The sequence below is a fragment of the Acomys russatus genome, chromosome 14 (assembly GCF_903995435.1).
Source record: "Acomys russatus chromosome 14, mAcoRus1.1, whole genome shotgun sequence".
NCBI lineage: Eukaryota > Metazoa > Chordata > Mammalia > Rodentia > Muridae > Acomys > Acomys russatus.
Window position 1 is genome coordinate 46130918 of NC_067150.1, and position 17024 is coordinate 46147941.

At 42.4% G+C, this 17024-nt stretch overlaps 1 protein-coding gene across 1 annotated transcript in view; it reads left to right on the plus strand.

Annotated features, from left to right (window-relative positions):
* Nucleotides 1-216: 216 nt before the first annotated feature.
* Nucleotides 217-17024, plus strand: part of Ireb2 (iron responsive element binding protein 2) — a 47299-nt gene continuing 30491 nt past the window's right edge. Inside the window, exons 1-4 of the mRNA XM_051156480.1 lie at nt 217-369; nt 1722-1808; nt 15892-16057; nt 16818-16955. Coding sequence (XP_051012437.1) covers nt 351-369; nt 1722-1808; nt 15892-16057; nt 16818-16955 — 410 coding nt within the window. The 5' untranslated portion in view covers nt 217-350. The remainder of the gene's footprint in view (nt 370-1721; nt 1809-15891; nt 16058-16817; nt 16956-17024) is intronic.

The following is a 17024-nucleotide window of genomic DNA, read 5'->3' on the forward strand; positions in this document are numbered from 1 at the left end:
ACGGACCCTATGGGGTCCTGTCGTCAAAGATACTGCCTGCCTGGGCTCCGCCCCACCCCGTTCCAACGCTGCTCCGGAGAATAGCCGACTGCGCAGAGACCCGCCTACCAGCTAGCTCCGCCCCCTCTCTTTCTTTGTTTCGCTGGTTCCAAGATCTCGCGAGAATTATCCGGCAAATCCCGCGAGCACGGACCCCGGTCCAGTTCTGCGGCTCTCGCGGTGTTTGCGTGAGATTGCTTCCTTCCTCCTTCCCCTGCCAGTCCGCCAGCCTTCCTCCCTGTCTTCCCGGCCTGGCCACCCCCACCTTCCCCCGCCGTTCCCCTCCCCGCGGGATAATATGGTCTCCGGCGATGGACTCCCCAAGTGCAGGTCAGTTCCTGGCCGCCGCCTTAGCGCCGGGTGCTGGAGGCGTGCGCTGCCCTAACCCTGCCATCCGCCGTGTCCCTTGCTTTTCTTTTTTTACGGTCACCCGGGAGGCACCCCGGGCCCTCAGGGCTTGATCATTCTTCCCCGACCCCAGGGCCTCGGCCCCGTAAGCCAGGCCTCCCCGCTCATCAGCCGGGGGCTAATTCCGCCACTGGCCAGAGGCCACTGCTTGATGTGTCGGCAGCCTGCAGGTCCTCGGGAGTAACTGCTCCGGCACGGACAAGCCCACATCTTCCCTGCCCTCCCCTCTTTTGTGAGCACTGAGGTTTGGGAAGACCTCGGTCCCCTTGTTTAGGTTTCACGCCGCTGGTTCTTTGCACTCAGCAGCCTGGAGTCTCTCTTTATTTGTTTCTGGAAGTGGAGTGATGGGCTGTCGAGGCTGAACGTTAGCCGGTTCCCAGATTATTTATTGCAGTCTCCTCCCCCGTCCACCTCCCTCTACAAAAGAAAAACACTATCCATTCCGAGTGGACTACGCTTATCTTTTCTGGTTTTGGAGGAAGATCTTAGCAATGTTTAGGGGTCCCCGCCCATCCACGTAATGAGTCTGCACAATGAATCTTTTTCAACCCCAAGGTTGCCTCACCCTTTCCCACAACACTGAGAGTGGGGGCATGTTCAATTAGGGCATAATCATATGAGCATGTCTCATAGGAGAATGTAAATGTACCAATTTATCTAGATATTTTGATGGCGACTTTTTAAAAAATCTTAAGTGTTCTAACTATCGTTGAAATGTTAATTGTGTTGATTCTTTTGAAACCCTAAGAATAGTTTTCTCAAAGCATTCTCTCTGTAGTTAAGCAATTTTCAGGCCATGTTTTCTGAATGCTTGCACAAAATTTAAATCATTCTTATTGTTTCCTTCCAGACATTTAACGTATTTTTAAGATTGAAAAGCCATTAGGTGGGCATGGTGGCTCATGTCTATAATCCTAGCATTCAGCACACAGAGGGAGGATGGTTACCTCTGGTTGGAGGCCCTCCTGGGCTGCCCAGTGAGTTTAAGCCCCTTTGGGCTACAGAGCCTCAATGGACAAACTAGTAAATTATCTTCCTAGTTTTCTGCTTGACACTTCCCCACTATGGTGGAGGCTAGCCTATTTCTGTAGTGTGGAACAGTCAGCATGTCTGTCACTGCAGCCATCCGTCAAGTGCTTAGTAGCCACTGTGCTGCCTTACAAATATACAACATTTCCATTACAAAGTTCTGTTGTAGATATCTAGGTAGTTTTCTTTGGATAAGATACTTGGTAACTGTATTTGATGAAAGGTTTGTTCTTTTCTTCTTCCAGGATACACCTTTGAGTACCTGATTGAAACATTAAGTGGCAATTCACATAAGTTCTTCAATGTACCTAAACTTGGAGGCACCAAATATGGTAATTCTGCTTTACATTTTTCTTGGGCATTAGTTTCTAGTAATTATAATGCATTAGTCAAGCTGAGCTGAAGATATTTTAACTTTATTTCTACCTCATGGCAACAGGCACACCTATTCACGTTTCATATTTACAAAGCTTCCTTTGGGACTTCTGAATGAGGAAAACAGAAACCCCTATCTTGATTTCTCCTTTACAACTTTTAGTTAATGATACGGTCTTCCTCTCTATCCCACAAAGAAACTAATCTATTAAAAAAACAAAATGAAACAATATTCTGTAATGACTTAATGGTCAGTTCCTCCACTTCTTTTTTGATTTTTTTTTTTAACTTTATTTTCAAGGCAAGGTTTCTCTGTAGAACTTGGCTATCCTGTTACTCTGTAGAATAGGCTGGCCTCAAACTCAGAGATCCACTTGCTTCTGCCTCCCAAGTGCTAAGATCAAAGGCATGAACACCACTGCCCAGAACATCTGATTATTCTTTATACCGTCTTTAAACAGAATCAATAAAAGGCGTGGTTCTCGGACACTTTGGTAAACATTTTCACATCCCTAATCAGGATCAAACCTTTCACCAGATCCTCAAGAGTGTATGTGGTTAACTTCTTGGCCATTGGATGGATGGAGTCTTTTTCTTTTTCTTTCTTTTTTTTTTAATGGAGTCTTAACTTTGATTTTCAGTTGTCTTTTGTTTTGAGACAGGGTTTATAAGTGGCCCAGGTTGGCCTTGAGCTGTCTGTCATTCCTGTCTCAGCCTCCTAAATGGTGGAATTGAAAGAATGCTCTGCTAAGCTCAGCTCTTGACTTAGTTAAAAGTTGAGTAACTTTTCCAAGCAGACCAGAGAACACAGAACCTGTTTGGAAGATGGTTGCTAGTGAACTTTTTAAATAACACTTATTTTTTTCCTCCTTTATAAGTAATTATAGATTTTTATGCACTTAAACATTCTAGACTGTCATGTACAATGTGTCGGTGTGCATTGTGAGACAGTGTAGGTATGCTTTAGTATCTTAGAAGGTCCCTGTCTTAGAATTAGATTGCTCTTAAAAAATAATTCCCTAGAGCAATAGCAGCCTTCATACCTTCTGTTGCAGTAATTTAAATTGATAAGATAGGTTGGTTATTTTCTTACACTTTGTCTTTCATTTATATTATTTTGTATTGGTTTTAGACAGTTGTTTACCAAAAAAGCCATGGGGCGATGACTGGGTGGGTAAAGGGCTTGCCACCTGAGCATGAGGGCTGAGTGCAGCTCGCCTCCAGCACCTGTACACAGAGCTCATCGTAGTCCTGTATGTCTGTAACCCCAGCTGCGGTGTGCGGAGGCAGACACAGGCAGACCGTTGGCTCGCTTGCCCAGCTAAGCTAACCACAGTGGCAAGCTCTCTAGGTGAGAGACCCAGTCTCCCAGAAAACAAGGTGGAGAGACAGGTACAACACACACACACACACCAGGTTTTTCATAAACTCTTTTCTTCAAAATAACTTGATTCTGTTGAGTTACTTTTCTGTTGCTGTGATAAGATACCAGGACAAAGACAACTTTTAGAAAAAGGTTTATTTGGGGCTTAAGTTTCAAAGGTTTAGATTCCATAACCATCATGGCAGCAGTGAGGCAGGTAGATATAGTGTTGGTGCAGTAGCTAAGAAGTTCACATGTTGAGACACAACCATAATTCAGGAAGGACTAGTGCTGGCTCCAGTCTTTTGAAACCTGAAAACCTGTCCCCAACAAGGCCATAGCTGCTAATTCTTCCTAAACAGTTCACTGACTGGGGACCAAGTATTAAAGTATATGAGCCTATGAGGGCCATTCTCAATTTAAGCCACCACACTGACCTCAAAGGGTTTTGGGTTTTGGTTTGTTTGGTTTTTTAAATAGAGTCATATGCAGCCCAGCCTATTCTGGAATTCACAATGTAGCCCAGAATCAAAATTCTGGTGCTCCTGCCTCCATCTCCCAAGTACTGAGGTTGCAGGTGTGTGATGCCCACCCACTGTTAGGCAGTGCTAGGAGTCAAACCCAGGGCCTCTTGCATGCTAATAAAACACTTTGCCAGCTACATCACATCTTCATCCAGTGTTGAATTATCATATCAGTATGGCCTTTTTTTAGTACCTACCCTTGCTTCCAAATAATTGAAACAGAGGCCTATTATATTTATTCAACAAATTTTTGGTTGCTTTGTTTTGTTTTTTTGAGACAGGGTTTCTCTGTGTAGCCTTGGCTGTCCTGGACTCACTTTGTAGACCAGGCTGGCCTCGAACTCACAGTGATCCACCTGCCTCTGCCTCCCAAGTGTATTCAACAAGTTTTTAAGTTCTGTAATTGGATTAATACTCATCTATTCTAACCCAATTATGCTAGTCTGGCTGCCTCCCAGCCACATGCTCTTTTTACTTGCCATCCCAGTCTTGCCTTGGCCTTCTTTACACAACATTGATAGAGGAGATTCTTCATATAAATGGCAATGCCCATTTCCCTGACTTCAACCTGATGGGGGCGAGCGGAGCAGGCACAGAAATCAGCATCTGAATACATGGTGTACAACAACCATCTCCCAACAATCCATGTAAGAATTTTTTTAAATGTTTTTTTGAGACAGGATTTCTTTTTGTAGCCTTGGTTGTCCTGGATTCACTTTGTAGATCAGGCTGGCCTTGAACTCACAGCACCACTATGCCTGACCCATATAAGAACTTTTTAAACCAGTTGGATGATTAATAAAAGACTATACATAGGGATAGGTTTATTTGTACTTGAGAATAAATATTTTTATGGGTAAATTTATGAAAATATATCCACTTGAGGATGGTCTATAAACACAGAAGAAATAGAGAAGCAAGAGCAGTTGTAATGGGGAAGACAGTGAAGAGACTGGCTAGGTTAAATTATGCATTATTTAAGTTAGTATGAAGCCTCAAGCCCTTTATTTTAGGTTATCTTACTATCTTTTCTTTTTTCCTTCCTAACCACTTACTTCTTTTTTGGTTGGGGAGGTTGTATATTTTTCAAAACAGGGTTTTTCTGCTTAGTCTTGGCTGTCCCGGACTTATTTTGTAGAACTCACAGAGATCCACCTGCCTCTGCCTCCCTGAGTGCTGAGATTACAGGCATTTGCCAGACTACTTACTTTCTTAACCATCGTAAATAGAAATATAGCTAGCACTATATGTTCATAACCCTACCTTGTTAGCCTGGCATAATGGCACATCAATATCAAGAGATCATGGGTTCGAGGCCAACCCGTCTCCATACACCAAGGGCTAAGGATATAGTTTAGTGGTAGAGCATGCACAAAGCCCTGAATATACTGTATCCCCAGCACTAGGAAAAAAAAAAACAAAATGAAAACCAACTCATGAATTACAGTCTCTGGGAGAAATCAGTACTTAACATTTTAGGAGAGTTTTGTGGTCTATAAGAATTGCAAACAAGATAAGGCCTTCTTCACAGATGAAATAGAGTCACTTTTTTTTTTTTTTTTTTAGACAAGGTTTCCCTCTGTAACAGTCCTGGCTGACCTGGAACTCGTTCTATAAAACAGGTTGGCCTCAAACTCATAGAGATCCTCCTGCCTCTGCCTCCTAAGTGCTGGGATTAAAGACATGTGCCATCATGCCCGGCAAAAGTCATATATTTATATGCATATAAAAAGCATGAATGTTCTTACAATGAAAATACAATGTGTATCGTTTTGTGACCTGTTTTTCACTTAATATATTATGCACATCTTTCCATGTAATTCAATACAAGTATTCCTGCTATCTAAGTCTGCTTGGTTTCTGAGTCAGGGAGTGTGAGTTCCAGTAGAAAGGGCTAGCTGTACTTTGCTACAGCTTTTAATGGCTACACAATATAGTTACTTGCTTTCTCTACTTATTCCACCCCCCTCCTGCAGATGGAACACAGAGCCTTAGTACACTTTAGACAAATGTGATTCCATTGGTCTATATCTCTGGCTTCTAACACACACACACACACACACACACACACACACACACACTCACACACTCATACAAATACACACAGTAGTGTTCCTACCACCTCCATCACACACTTACAGTTTCCAGACATACAAAGATAGCAGAGGAAAAGTATAATCTTATCAAAAGCCGTCTGATCCAGAGGCTGCCTGGTCTTGTCGTTTCTGTTTGTTTTTTTTACTATCTGCCTTTGTCTTCTTCTGTATAACTCCCTGTGCTAACTTTGAATAATTCCCAGTTTGACCCTTTGACTATTCTTTGTGTATCTCTGGGTACTTTTCCACCTATTGCTTTAACTGAATTTGTCAGTTTTCCTTCCTGATCCCGTTATCCTTCTGAAAGGGCGTGTTTTCTCTAATCTTGTCTTTTACTTGGACTCTGGAAAGGGTTGAGGGTTGGGTAAGAGGTGAAAACAGCTTACTTACAGTGTGTATCCATAGTATATACATAGAATATTTCTAAAGATTACCTAATGTGATTCTGTAGATAGCAGAGACAATTCTACATTTAACCTGGTACATTACGTTCAAGAGTTTGAATTTGGCTTTTGCTTGACTCTTCGATGATAAGAAAGTGACAGTAGCTAAACCAGAGTAGAATTTATTATGATGGTATTCAACTCCCAGGCCAATTAAATCTGGTTGTCTCCTAAGAAATTAGACAGTGGCCCAGTGCTGAAGGTATTCTTTGTTTTTTCTTCCAGAGACTTCATATTTCTGTCCTTTCTTCTTAAATCACTTGATTGAAGACAAGCCTTCTATGTCTACTTACTTTGTAAATAGCTCCAAATCCCAAATAAGAAACCTCAGTCCCTGGCTTAGGCTTTTGCTGTTTTATTCTTCCTTCCTAGGATGGTTTTTACTCAGCTCAGGCTGGCCTTGAACTCTTTACTTAACTGAAGATGACTTTGAACTTCTGAACCTCCTACCTCCACTTCCTCAGTGCTAGGATTATATAGGCCTATTGTTCGTGTGGTTCAGGAGAACAAGCCCAGGTTATGTGGTTGGTAAGCACATTCAGCTACAGCTGAGTCACGTCCCCAATCCTGTATTGCCCAGTCTGCTCACAGCCATTTAGCCTTTTAGACCTACACCTACTAAGTTAATGCTCACGAGGATATTTATGGTTCCTGAGTTTATTTCAGCAGTGTGACAAGTTAGCATACTTTCTTAGCTTAAATTGCCAATATTTTTTAAAAGATTAACTTTCTAGATTCATAGAATTGTAGAAATTCCACTGAGAAGCAACGTCTGTCTGTCTCAAAACCCTGTTTAATTCATCCAGCTTACATCTATTGAGTACTCACATATTTTTGGCAAACAAGAGCTAGCCAACATAGCGTTGTTGTTTTGAAGAATGCACAGTTTTCTATGGAAAATGTGTGAGAAAGGTATTTAAGGGCATTAGTATGTTAGAACAGACGGGGTCTGGTCAAAAGGTAGAAAGTACCGGGCGTGGTAGTGCACGCCTTTAATCCTAGCACTTGGGAGGCAGAGGCAGGTGCATTGCTGTGAGTTCAAGGCCAGCCTGGTCTACAAAGGAGTCCAAGATAGTCAAAGCTACACAGAGAAACCCAGTCTCGAAGGGGGGCGGGGGAACACAACCAGAGGACAGTATTTTCTTTTTTAAATCATTAACTATGATAACTTTAATTAAAGAAACCAGAAAACTATATGGAGATCTAGAGTTAAGAGAAATGCCCAACTTGGAAGAGGCTCAGAACTCTTTAAAGAAGATATGGTCTATATATTCCAAGAAGGTTGCTGGTTTGAGCCAGCTGATGCAGGTCTGGTGGTACTAGACCAGCAGTTCATAACCTGTGGGTGGTGACCCCTGTTGGGGGTCAAGTAACCTTTTCACAGGGGTTGCCGAACACGATCAAAGAGCACAGATATTTACATTATGGTTCCCAACAGCAAACTTACAGTTAGGAAATAGCAATGAAAATATTGTATGGTTGGGGCTTGCCATAACATGAGGAACTGTATTAAAAGGTTGAAGCATTAGGGAGGTTGAGAACCATTGTGCTAGACTATAATCCACCCTCTGAAGAATGTGGCCAAGCAGTCAATAGTCAGTGATGTGCATGTGCTTTAGGAGAGCAGGTGATGGTAGAGGCAAGAGTCTTCAGAGCTTATGGGCCATGTAAGGACTTGAAGAACAAAGTAGGTCTTAACATGTAACACCTCCAGGAAGTTTCCAGGTAGAGTCTAGGCTCTAGCATGGGAACAAGAGGCTTTCATTGTAGTGATGCCTCCTTAGTACAGGGCCTGGCAGTGTTGAGGCCCTTGGGTGGCACTGAGAGGCACCAGTTCTCATGTTGAGAAGACCATGGTGAAATTGACAGCTATGTTTTTGTTGTTTTAATAAGCTGTAGAATATATTTGGAAGATCTTTGTCTTAGTGTTCTATTGCTGTGAAGAGACACCATGACCAAGGCAGTTCTTATAAAAGAAAAGCATTTAGCTGTGGGCTTGCCTACAATGTCAGAAGTTTAGTCCATAATCGTATGGCAGGGAGCATGGCAGCACGCAGGCAGGCGTGATGCTGGAAAAGTAGCTGAGAGCTCTACATCCTGATCCGTAGGCAGAGAGACTGGGTCTGGGATGGGCCTCTGAAGTCATAAATCTCACCCTCCGTTACATACTTCCTTCAACGAGGCCACAACTCCTGATTCTTCTAATCCTTTCAAACAGTGCCACTCTCAGGTGACTAAGCACTCAAGTATATGAGCCTGTGGGGGCCATTCTTATTCAGACCACCACAGCCAGAACAGCTAACTGAACCATAACAACTCAAAGATTGCCAGACAGTGTAGCACTAGATGATTGGCAGTTTTGGGTTTGTTTGTTTGTTTGTTTGTTTGTTTGTTTTTAATAGGGTCTCACTGTAGCTGTCCTGAGACTCACTGTGTAGATCAGGCAGGCCTTGAGCTCAAGAGATTTGCTTGCCTCTGCTTCTCAAGTGCTGGGACTAAAGGCAGGTGCCACTATGCCTGCCATTTACTATTTTGTTTTTGAGAAATGTCTGCTGAGTGCCCACATTTAAATAGCCATAACTTGTGAGTTGTTCCTTCAAGTGAAAACTTCTTGAAAAAAGTGACTAATTAATTTAACTTTCAACTCGAATAGTATCACTGATGTTTTTCACTAGGCAATTACTGTACTTTTCCTAAAGATTATTTTTTTCTTTTTCCTGCCCACTAAAGTTTATTTTTTAAGCAGTTTACAGGTAGCACATTTTCTTAAAGCTTTTTCATCCATTGCAGTCATTGTGCTTTGATGTTAAGCAGTAAGGCTGCATATGTGCTTTGTCACCGAGATTAAAAGATTTCAGCAGCTGAATTTTAAGAAATCAATACTCTGCTTCAATGACATTCTTAAGTGAAACTAGTCTTTTGTGTGGTAATCATGCAAACAATAGTACAATTTTGTGTCACTGCCTTGTGTCATCAAGCACGCAGTTTTAGCTTTTGTTCTATTGCTGTTTTGAGGTAGGGGTCTCACTGTAGTTCATGCTAGCTTTGAACTTGGAAATTCTGCTTCAGTTTCCTGAGTGCGGGGATGATAGGCAGAAAATATTTTTGGGTTATTGGTGCAATGGAGTGAGCTAGATTCCCACCCAGGAGAGAGTGCTGTAAGGTGGATAGATAGGCATGATCAAAGCCACAGGAACAACTAGGACCCTCTAGAAAAAGCACTGATGTGTGAGAATAAGCCTAGTTAAGAACTCCATTAAAGATTGGTTAAGAAGATAACATCTATGTTGATCTCCTCTAACAGGTTGACATTGAACGTGGTTATATGAAGCTAAGATTGAATGGAACTTGAATCTTTAAGCATATCTATTCTTTGCTCTAAAGCAGTAGTTCTCAACCTTCCTGGTGCTGTAGCCCTTTAATAAAGCTTCTCATGTTGTGGTGACCTCCAGCCATAAAACTTTTCATTGCTACTTCATAACTGTAATTAAAATTGTTTGGTTTTTGACACAGGGTTTCTCGTGTAGTTCTAGCTGTCCCAGCTCGCTTTGTAGACCAGGCTGGCCTCGAATTCACAGAGATCTGCCTGCCTCTGCCTTCCGAGTGCTGAGATTAAAGGTATGTGCCACCATGCCTAGCTATTTTTTATTTTACGTGCATTGGTGTTTTGCCTACATGTATGTCTGTTGAGGGGGTTGGATCTCCTGGAACTAGAGTTATAGACAATTGCGAGCTGCCATGTGGATGCTGGAAATTGAATCCAGGTCCTCTGGAAAAGCAGCCAGTAAATGCTCTCAATCACTGAGCCATCTCTTCAGACCCCTATAAATGTAATTTTGCTACTTTCATGAATTGTAAATATTTTTGGAAATAGAGGTTACAACTGACAGGTTGAGAAGTGCTTTTAAGGCCAGTCACTGTATAGACATCTCCATGAGCATAGCCTGAAACAAAGCGAATTAGTGCCTCTTGGCAAGTCAATTAGAAGGCATAGAAAATTCTTTTTAGGCAACATGCTAAGGAGAAAATTACAGAGAACTGTTGTGTGAGTCTGTAAGAAAAGTTGTTTCAAGAGGAATTTGTTAACTTTGTTGATTTGCTGAGGGGCTATTAGAACTCTTAATTTAAAAGCCAGGCGCTGTGGTACATCCCTATAATCCCAGCACTCAGGAGGCAGAGGCAGATGGATCTCTGTGAGTTCGAGGCCAGCTTGGTCTACAAAGTGAGTTTAGGACAGCCAGGGCTTGTTACACAGAGAAACCTTGTCTTGAACAAAACAAAACAACATGTCAAAGACAAAAATGAGTATTAGGGAGGATAGGGAGAAACAGAAACCTCATTCACTGCTGGTGAATATAAAAGGATACCACCACTTTGGAAGAGAGTTGGACTGTTTCTTTAAAAGTTAGGGTTTTGGGAATGTAGCTCAGTGGTAGTGTGTTTGCTCAGCACATACAAGTCCTAGGTTTCAACCCTCACCACCAGTGAACAAGTGGTTAAGCATAAATTCATCATATGACCCAGCTATTGTATTTGTGTAGTGTTCTTTTTTTAAAAAAAAAAAAAAAAAAAAGTTCGTGAGCTGGGCATGATGGTGCACGCCTTTAATCCCAGTACTCGGGAGGCAGAGGCAGGTAGATCGCTGTGAGTTCGAGGTCAGCCTGGTCTACAAAGCAAGTCCAGGACAGCCAAAGCTACACAGAGAAACCGTGTCTCTAAAAGCCAAAAAAAATAGATATTTTGCCTACATTTATGTCTGTGCACCGTGTGTGTGCCTGGTGCCTGTGAAGGCCAGAGGAAGGTGTTGGATCCCTTGGAGTTGGAGTCACATGATTGTGAGCAACAGTCTCTGAGTGCTAGGAATTGAACTGAGTTCCTCTGCAACTCAGTACTCTTAACTGCCGAGCCCTGTACATAGTATTCTTATCTATCTACCCAAGAAAAACTAAAGCGTGTGATCTTAAGAAGCACTGTTCAAAGACCTAAGGATTGTACAACCTAAATATCCTCCAGTTGGTAGACTGAGGCACATTTTGGTGTGTAATGGAGTGCCACTTAATAAAAGAAAATTAACTATTAAAGATACCTAAGTTAGGTGGTCATGGCATACGCCTTTGATCCCAGCACTAAGGAGGCAGAGAGGCAGGTGGGCCTCTGAGTTCCAGGACAGCCAGGAACACACAGAGAAACCCTGTCTCGGGGGGGGGGGACCACCATAATATAGAAGGGATGAACCTTAAAAACATATTAGGTGACAAAGAAAAAGACAGACACAAAAGATCTTTTTGTACTGTCCCATTTGTCAAGAAAAGATGAAAATAGATTTCCTGGTAGAGAATCCCAGAAGGTGTGAGCAGCTTCTATGTAAGGAAAACTATTGAGTTTATGAAACTGTTGTAAAACTTATTTATGATATTAATTCCAAAACCTGTCATATTTACTAAAAAAATTAATATGCAAACTATGTCTCAGTTTAATTATTTTGTTTATAAAAGAACAATTAGTTCTTTTGTTTGGTTGGTTTTTGGTTTTTTAGACACAGGATTTCTCTTGTAGTCCTGGCTGTCCTGGACTTGCTTTGTAGACTAGACTGGCCTCGAACTCAAAGTGATCTGACTCCCAAGTGCTGGAGGCACCACACCCATCAAGCAATTAGTTCTTAAATTAGAGACATGATACAGACCAACTGAAAGTGCAGAAAAACTAAGTGTTGTGTGACTTTTCCTGGGGAAACGTAAACAAATGCCTCTTCACTCCAGATAGGGCACTGGCAACAGACCAAAGAGACAGTTCCACTCTGGTCGTGTTTGGTGAACAGAGGTAAAGGGGTAGGGGGTGTATTTGAGTTACTCATAGGGACATGGAATGTTCATAAAAGCTGCTCTATCGAAGTCTCCTCTCTCTCAGCGGTTGTTTACTGCTTATAGGAAGGGCCTTGTGACTCCTAGAAATTTAGTTCCCTTCCATAGTCTTCTGAGCCTCCCCCTCTTTACATGTTTGAACATGAAGGATACAGCTTCATAACATTCTATCTTCTTTCAGCTCTAACACCCCCCCCCCCCCCGTAGCAATATTTCCTGGGTCTTGGGTGGTCTCATTTTCTCCTGTTTCTAGCTTAGCATTGGGGCCACTATGCTGTTGGAATAGTTACCCTGCAGTTTGACTGGTTGAGTCCCTACAGTAACCACCACCCACTGCAAAAAGTTGAAAAGGACACCCTCTACAGCTGACAACAAGCGTAAATACAGCAGTAAATACAAATGCTAGAAGGCCGTCTGACAGGCATATAACATCTGTTTAAAAAGCCATAGCAGCAGCCTCCCCACCAGGGCATGTAGCCTCCGCAGCCACAGGTCTTTGTCCTGGCCTACAGACCTAACATGAGCTCTTTCTTATAGAGTAGGCTTTAAATCAAATCAGAAATCAGTGGCAGCCAGTACCACTGTTTACTAGAGGCATATTGGATGTACAGTGCTCAGGGTACACACCCCAGCAGGTCTATCAGTGACAATTTCCACAGTAGCCTACGTAGGGCCAGATACGGAGAAGGAGCATTTGTTTCAGTTCCAGCTTCGTTTCTTCATATGCTGCAGTTAAGGCAGCAACAAGGACTTATCTACTGGCTGTAACCAACAGGAGTGGTGATAGCTTTTATGGCTTGGGCCTGTCTGACCAGCAGCTTATAAGGAGATAACCTGCTCTTGGCATATTTTTAAATAATAATGGCTTCTGGACATTCATTTTTCCATCCACGTAGGGTTTTTAAAAACTCTGTAACTGCTGATTTTACTGTTCTTTGTGATGTTCTTTTTTCAAAACTTTAAGACTCTTAATGTCATGTAATGGAGTGTGTGTGTGTGTGTGTGTGTGTGTGTGTGTGTGTGTGTGTGTGTGTATTATACATACATATGTATATATGATTTTACTTAACATATTTCTATCCATTGTTTCCCCAAAACAGCTCAGCAAAGCCACTAAAACTTCATTCCTTAACTATCTGTGTACACAATTTTATCAGGCCCAGTGAGCTGAGCATCACACACTGCCACTCACTAGTCCAGTTCCTTCAGTACTGGCAGTCCTTTCTTGATTGCGTTCAGGGACTGTTGTGCATGGGACTGAACTATAACAGTGTGTTAGTGTGCTTCATGGTTTATGTTAGTATATCTATGATGCTCTGATTTTCTTTATTGTCTTAGTTTGGGTTTTATTGATGTGGAGAGACACTATGACCAAGGCAACTCTTCCTTCTTTCTTTCTTTGTTGTTTGTTTGTTTGTTTGTTTTTTCGAGGCAGGGTTTCTCTGTGTATCCTTGGCTGTTCTGGACTCTTTGTAGACCAGGCTGGCCTTGAACTCAAAGAGATCTGCCTGCTTCTGTCTCCCTGAGTGCTGGGATTAAAGGCGTGCCCCACCATGCCTAGCTCCAAGGCAACTCTTACAAAGGAAAATATTTAATTGGGGCTGGCTTACAGTTTCAGAGGTTTAGTCCACTATCATCATAGTGGGAAGCATGGCAGTGTCCAGGCAAACGTGGTGCTAAAGAAGAGCTGAGAGGTCTACATCTTGATCTGCAGGCAGCAGGAGGAGGCTGTGTGCTACACTGGGCATGACTTCAAAGCCCACCCCAACAGTGACACTTCCTCCAACAAAGCCACACCTCCTCGTAGTGCCACTCCCTATAGACTAAGCATTCAAACCCATGGGTCTATGTGGGCCATACCTATTCAAACCACCGTGCTTATGCCTCAGCTTATGCAGCTTTGGTTTCAAGAAGGGATAAGTAGCTTTATTACTCAGCTTCTTTGCTTCTGTTGTACTCACATTGTCATCCACGTCTGTGTCCCACGGCATCACAAGCCAGGCTGTGAATATATCTTTCATTTGTGTCTTAACCACTGAACCATCTCTCCAGCTCCTAAAAAGTCTTTCTTAATTCAAGGCATTTCCTTTCAGCTCTATTTTCCTTCAAGGAGGCACTGTTTCAGCCTGGAGATAATAGAACGCCAGGATTGGTGTTTTAGATGGGATGATAGAAGAGGGGTCTGGGGAGGCTTTCTGTCTGGAGTTAATGCTTGCCCTTTTCAGCTTCCTAAGTTTTCTGTCCTTATCCATAATTAGTATGCCTGGTCTCCAGAAAGTCTGTACTCCTGATGGGATAATCAAGTAATCTGTCATTTCCCCCACACTCCTTTTCTTAGCAGTACGGGTGCCTTCATCTTCTGCTCCATTGAGTGACCCTGGTTTCACTGTCTCTGTCGGCCACTGTTCTGAATCTCTTAACCCTTCCCCCTGTGTTGGAGACTGCTTCGTAGATTTCAGGGTTTTCTAATTTCTGTTTACACTTGTTTTGTAGAACACATCTTCCATTGAGCTTCTTAAGAGAGCATGATACTTGGAGAATAAAATAGATGTAGTTGATTGTTTGCCTGTGTATAGATTTCAGGATTGAAAATAATTTGGACTTGGAATTTTGAAGCATTGCTACATCATTGTCCAGCTCTACTGTGCCCACACAGAAAGCCCCAGGTGATCCTGGGTGCTAATGTGTTTCTGGTACTTGGTTTGTTTAGTCCATGAGCAGACATCTGTATCGTTTCACACTGTTCAAAATTATATTGATTTGGCTCCTTCCTCTTGGCTCTATGTATTATTTTATGCGCGTGGTGGTGGTTTGATTGAGAAGTGTCTCCCATAGGCTCAGGTTATTTAATTTAACACTTGGTTCTCAGTTGTACCACATTTTAGGGAGGTGGCGCAGCATTGCTGGTGGAAGTGTGTCACTGGAGTCAGGCTTTCAGATTATGTAGCCTCACCCTCTGTCCCGGTCACTGCTTGCTGCCTGCATTTGAATGTGTAATAGGTGTTCGAATTTTATTCTGTTGCTGTGACAAATGCCAAGCCCCAAAGTAACATACAGGAAGAAAGGGTTTAGTTCATCTTACATTTCTAGGTCACAGCCTATATTTGAGGGCCGGAACTTAAGCAGCAGCTTGAAGCAGAAGCCGTTGAGGGAAGCACTTTCTTTCTTGCATGTACTCTGGCTCACTTTCTTCTCCTGCCTGGAGATGGCACTGCCCACAGTCGGCTGGGCAGTTGACAATCTAGATGTTCCCCAACATTTACCTACAGGCTAATCTGATGTAGGCAGTTCCTCAATTGATTACTCCAGGCTGTGCCAAGTTCATGGGGGCGGGGATGGGGCGGGGCTTGAGAGATGGCTTAGAGGTTAAGAACACTGACTGCTCTTCCAGAGGTTCTGAGTTCAATCCCCAGCAACCACATGGTGGCTCACAACCATCTGTAATGTGGTCTGATGCCCCCTTCTGGCATGCCGGTGTTACATGCAGGCAGAACACTGTATACATAATAATAAGTAAATAAATATTTTTTTAAAAAACTTTCACTTTATAGATCACCTCTCCCTCTGCTGATTGTTCCTTTAAAAAAATAAAAACACTAACTGGGACAATAGGGCTGTCTTCATTATTGTATTTAGTTGATACTCCGGGTTTTTTCCCATATATTTTTATATTGGGAATCTTGCTATTGTAATTTTTGCAGTGTGTAGCTATGACTGTTCTCTTGTTTATAGTAATATTTTATCTTGAATCAGATATTCTGCCTTATTCAATACGGGTCCTATTGGAAGCTGCTGTACGAAATTGTGATGGATTTTTAATGAAAAGGGAAGATGTTATGAACATTTTGGATTGGAAAACCAAACAAAACAATGTTGAAGTGCCCTTTTTCCCTGCTCGTGTCGTTCTTCAAGATTTTACGTGAGTAACAGCATCTTTTTACGTTACTTGTATTGCAAGTGCAGCCGTCTCTAACTCGATGGCCTCGCTCCCACAGGTGGAATCCCACGTATGGGATGACTTGGTTAAAACTCTTAAGCCATATCAGTCATTCCTTCCATCACAGAATAAAATGTAGATTCTTTACAGTACCCTGAAAGACTGACCCTTTCTGTTCTGGCTGCATATGGGTTATTTATGGAAGCATGGATCTTTAACTAAATGTTGGGGAACGTCCCCCTGACCCACTCATACAAGCCTGCCTTATGTGCCACTGATATGTGGTATCTCCAACACGTTGCTGCGTAATGCATATGTTTCTGTTCTGTAATCGTTAATGTGTCCTATTTGCCTTGTCCTTGATATGAAGAATATTGACATTTGGTACATGTTTGTTTTACATACACATGTTCAGGTGGATACATGCAAAATGGTAAAGGCTATTATGAATAGCTTTGAGATATGCAAGAGCTGGGGAAGGGCCTCGAGAGAATTGTGCAGCCCGTTCTGGTGTTCTCTTATACCTCCGAAGTCTTCTCTTCGGTTGTTTCTGGCAGTTCTCCTCCTGACCACTGAAGGTCTCAGATATTATTCAGTTTTAATTCTCATTAAACCAAGCAATATGTATAACTTCATATCATAAGCACATTGTCAGAAATAAATACAAACTAGTTTTTTAAAAATGGAGACAAGTGAATATTAAGCAATGAGACCTGTAATTTGACTGTTCTTTATTTTTTAGTGGAATACCAGCAATGGTGGATTTTGCTGCTATGAGAGAGGCGGTGAAAACTCTTGGAGGTGATCCTAAGAAAGTCCACCCTGCCTGTCCGACAGATCTCACAGTTGACCATTCTTTACAGATTGACTTCAGTAAATGGTAATACAGACATGTGGAGTGGGTAGTGTGGAGGTAGCCCAGAGCAAAGCAGCCTCTTGTGCTCAGAAC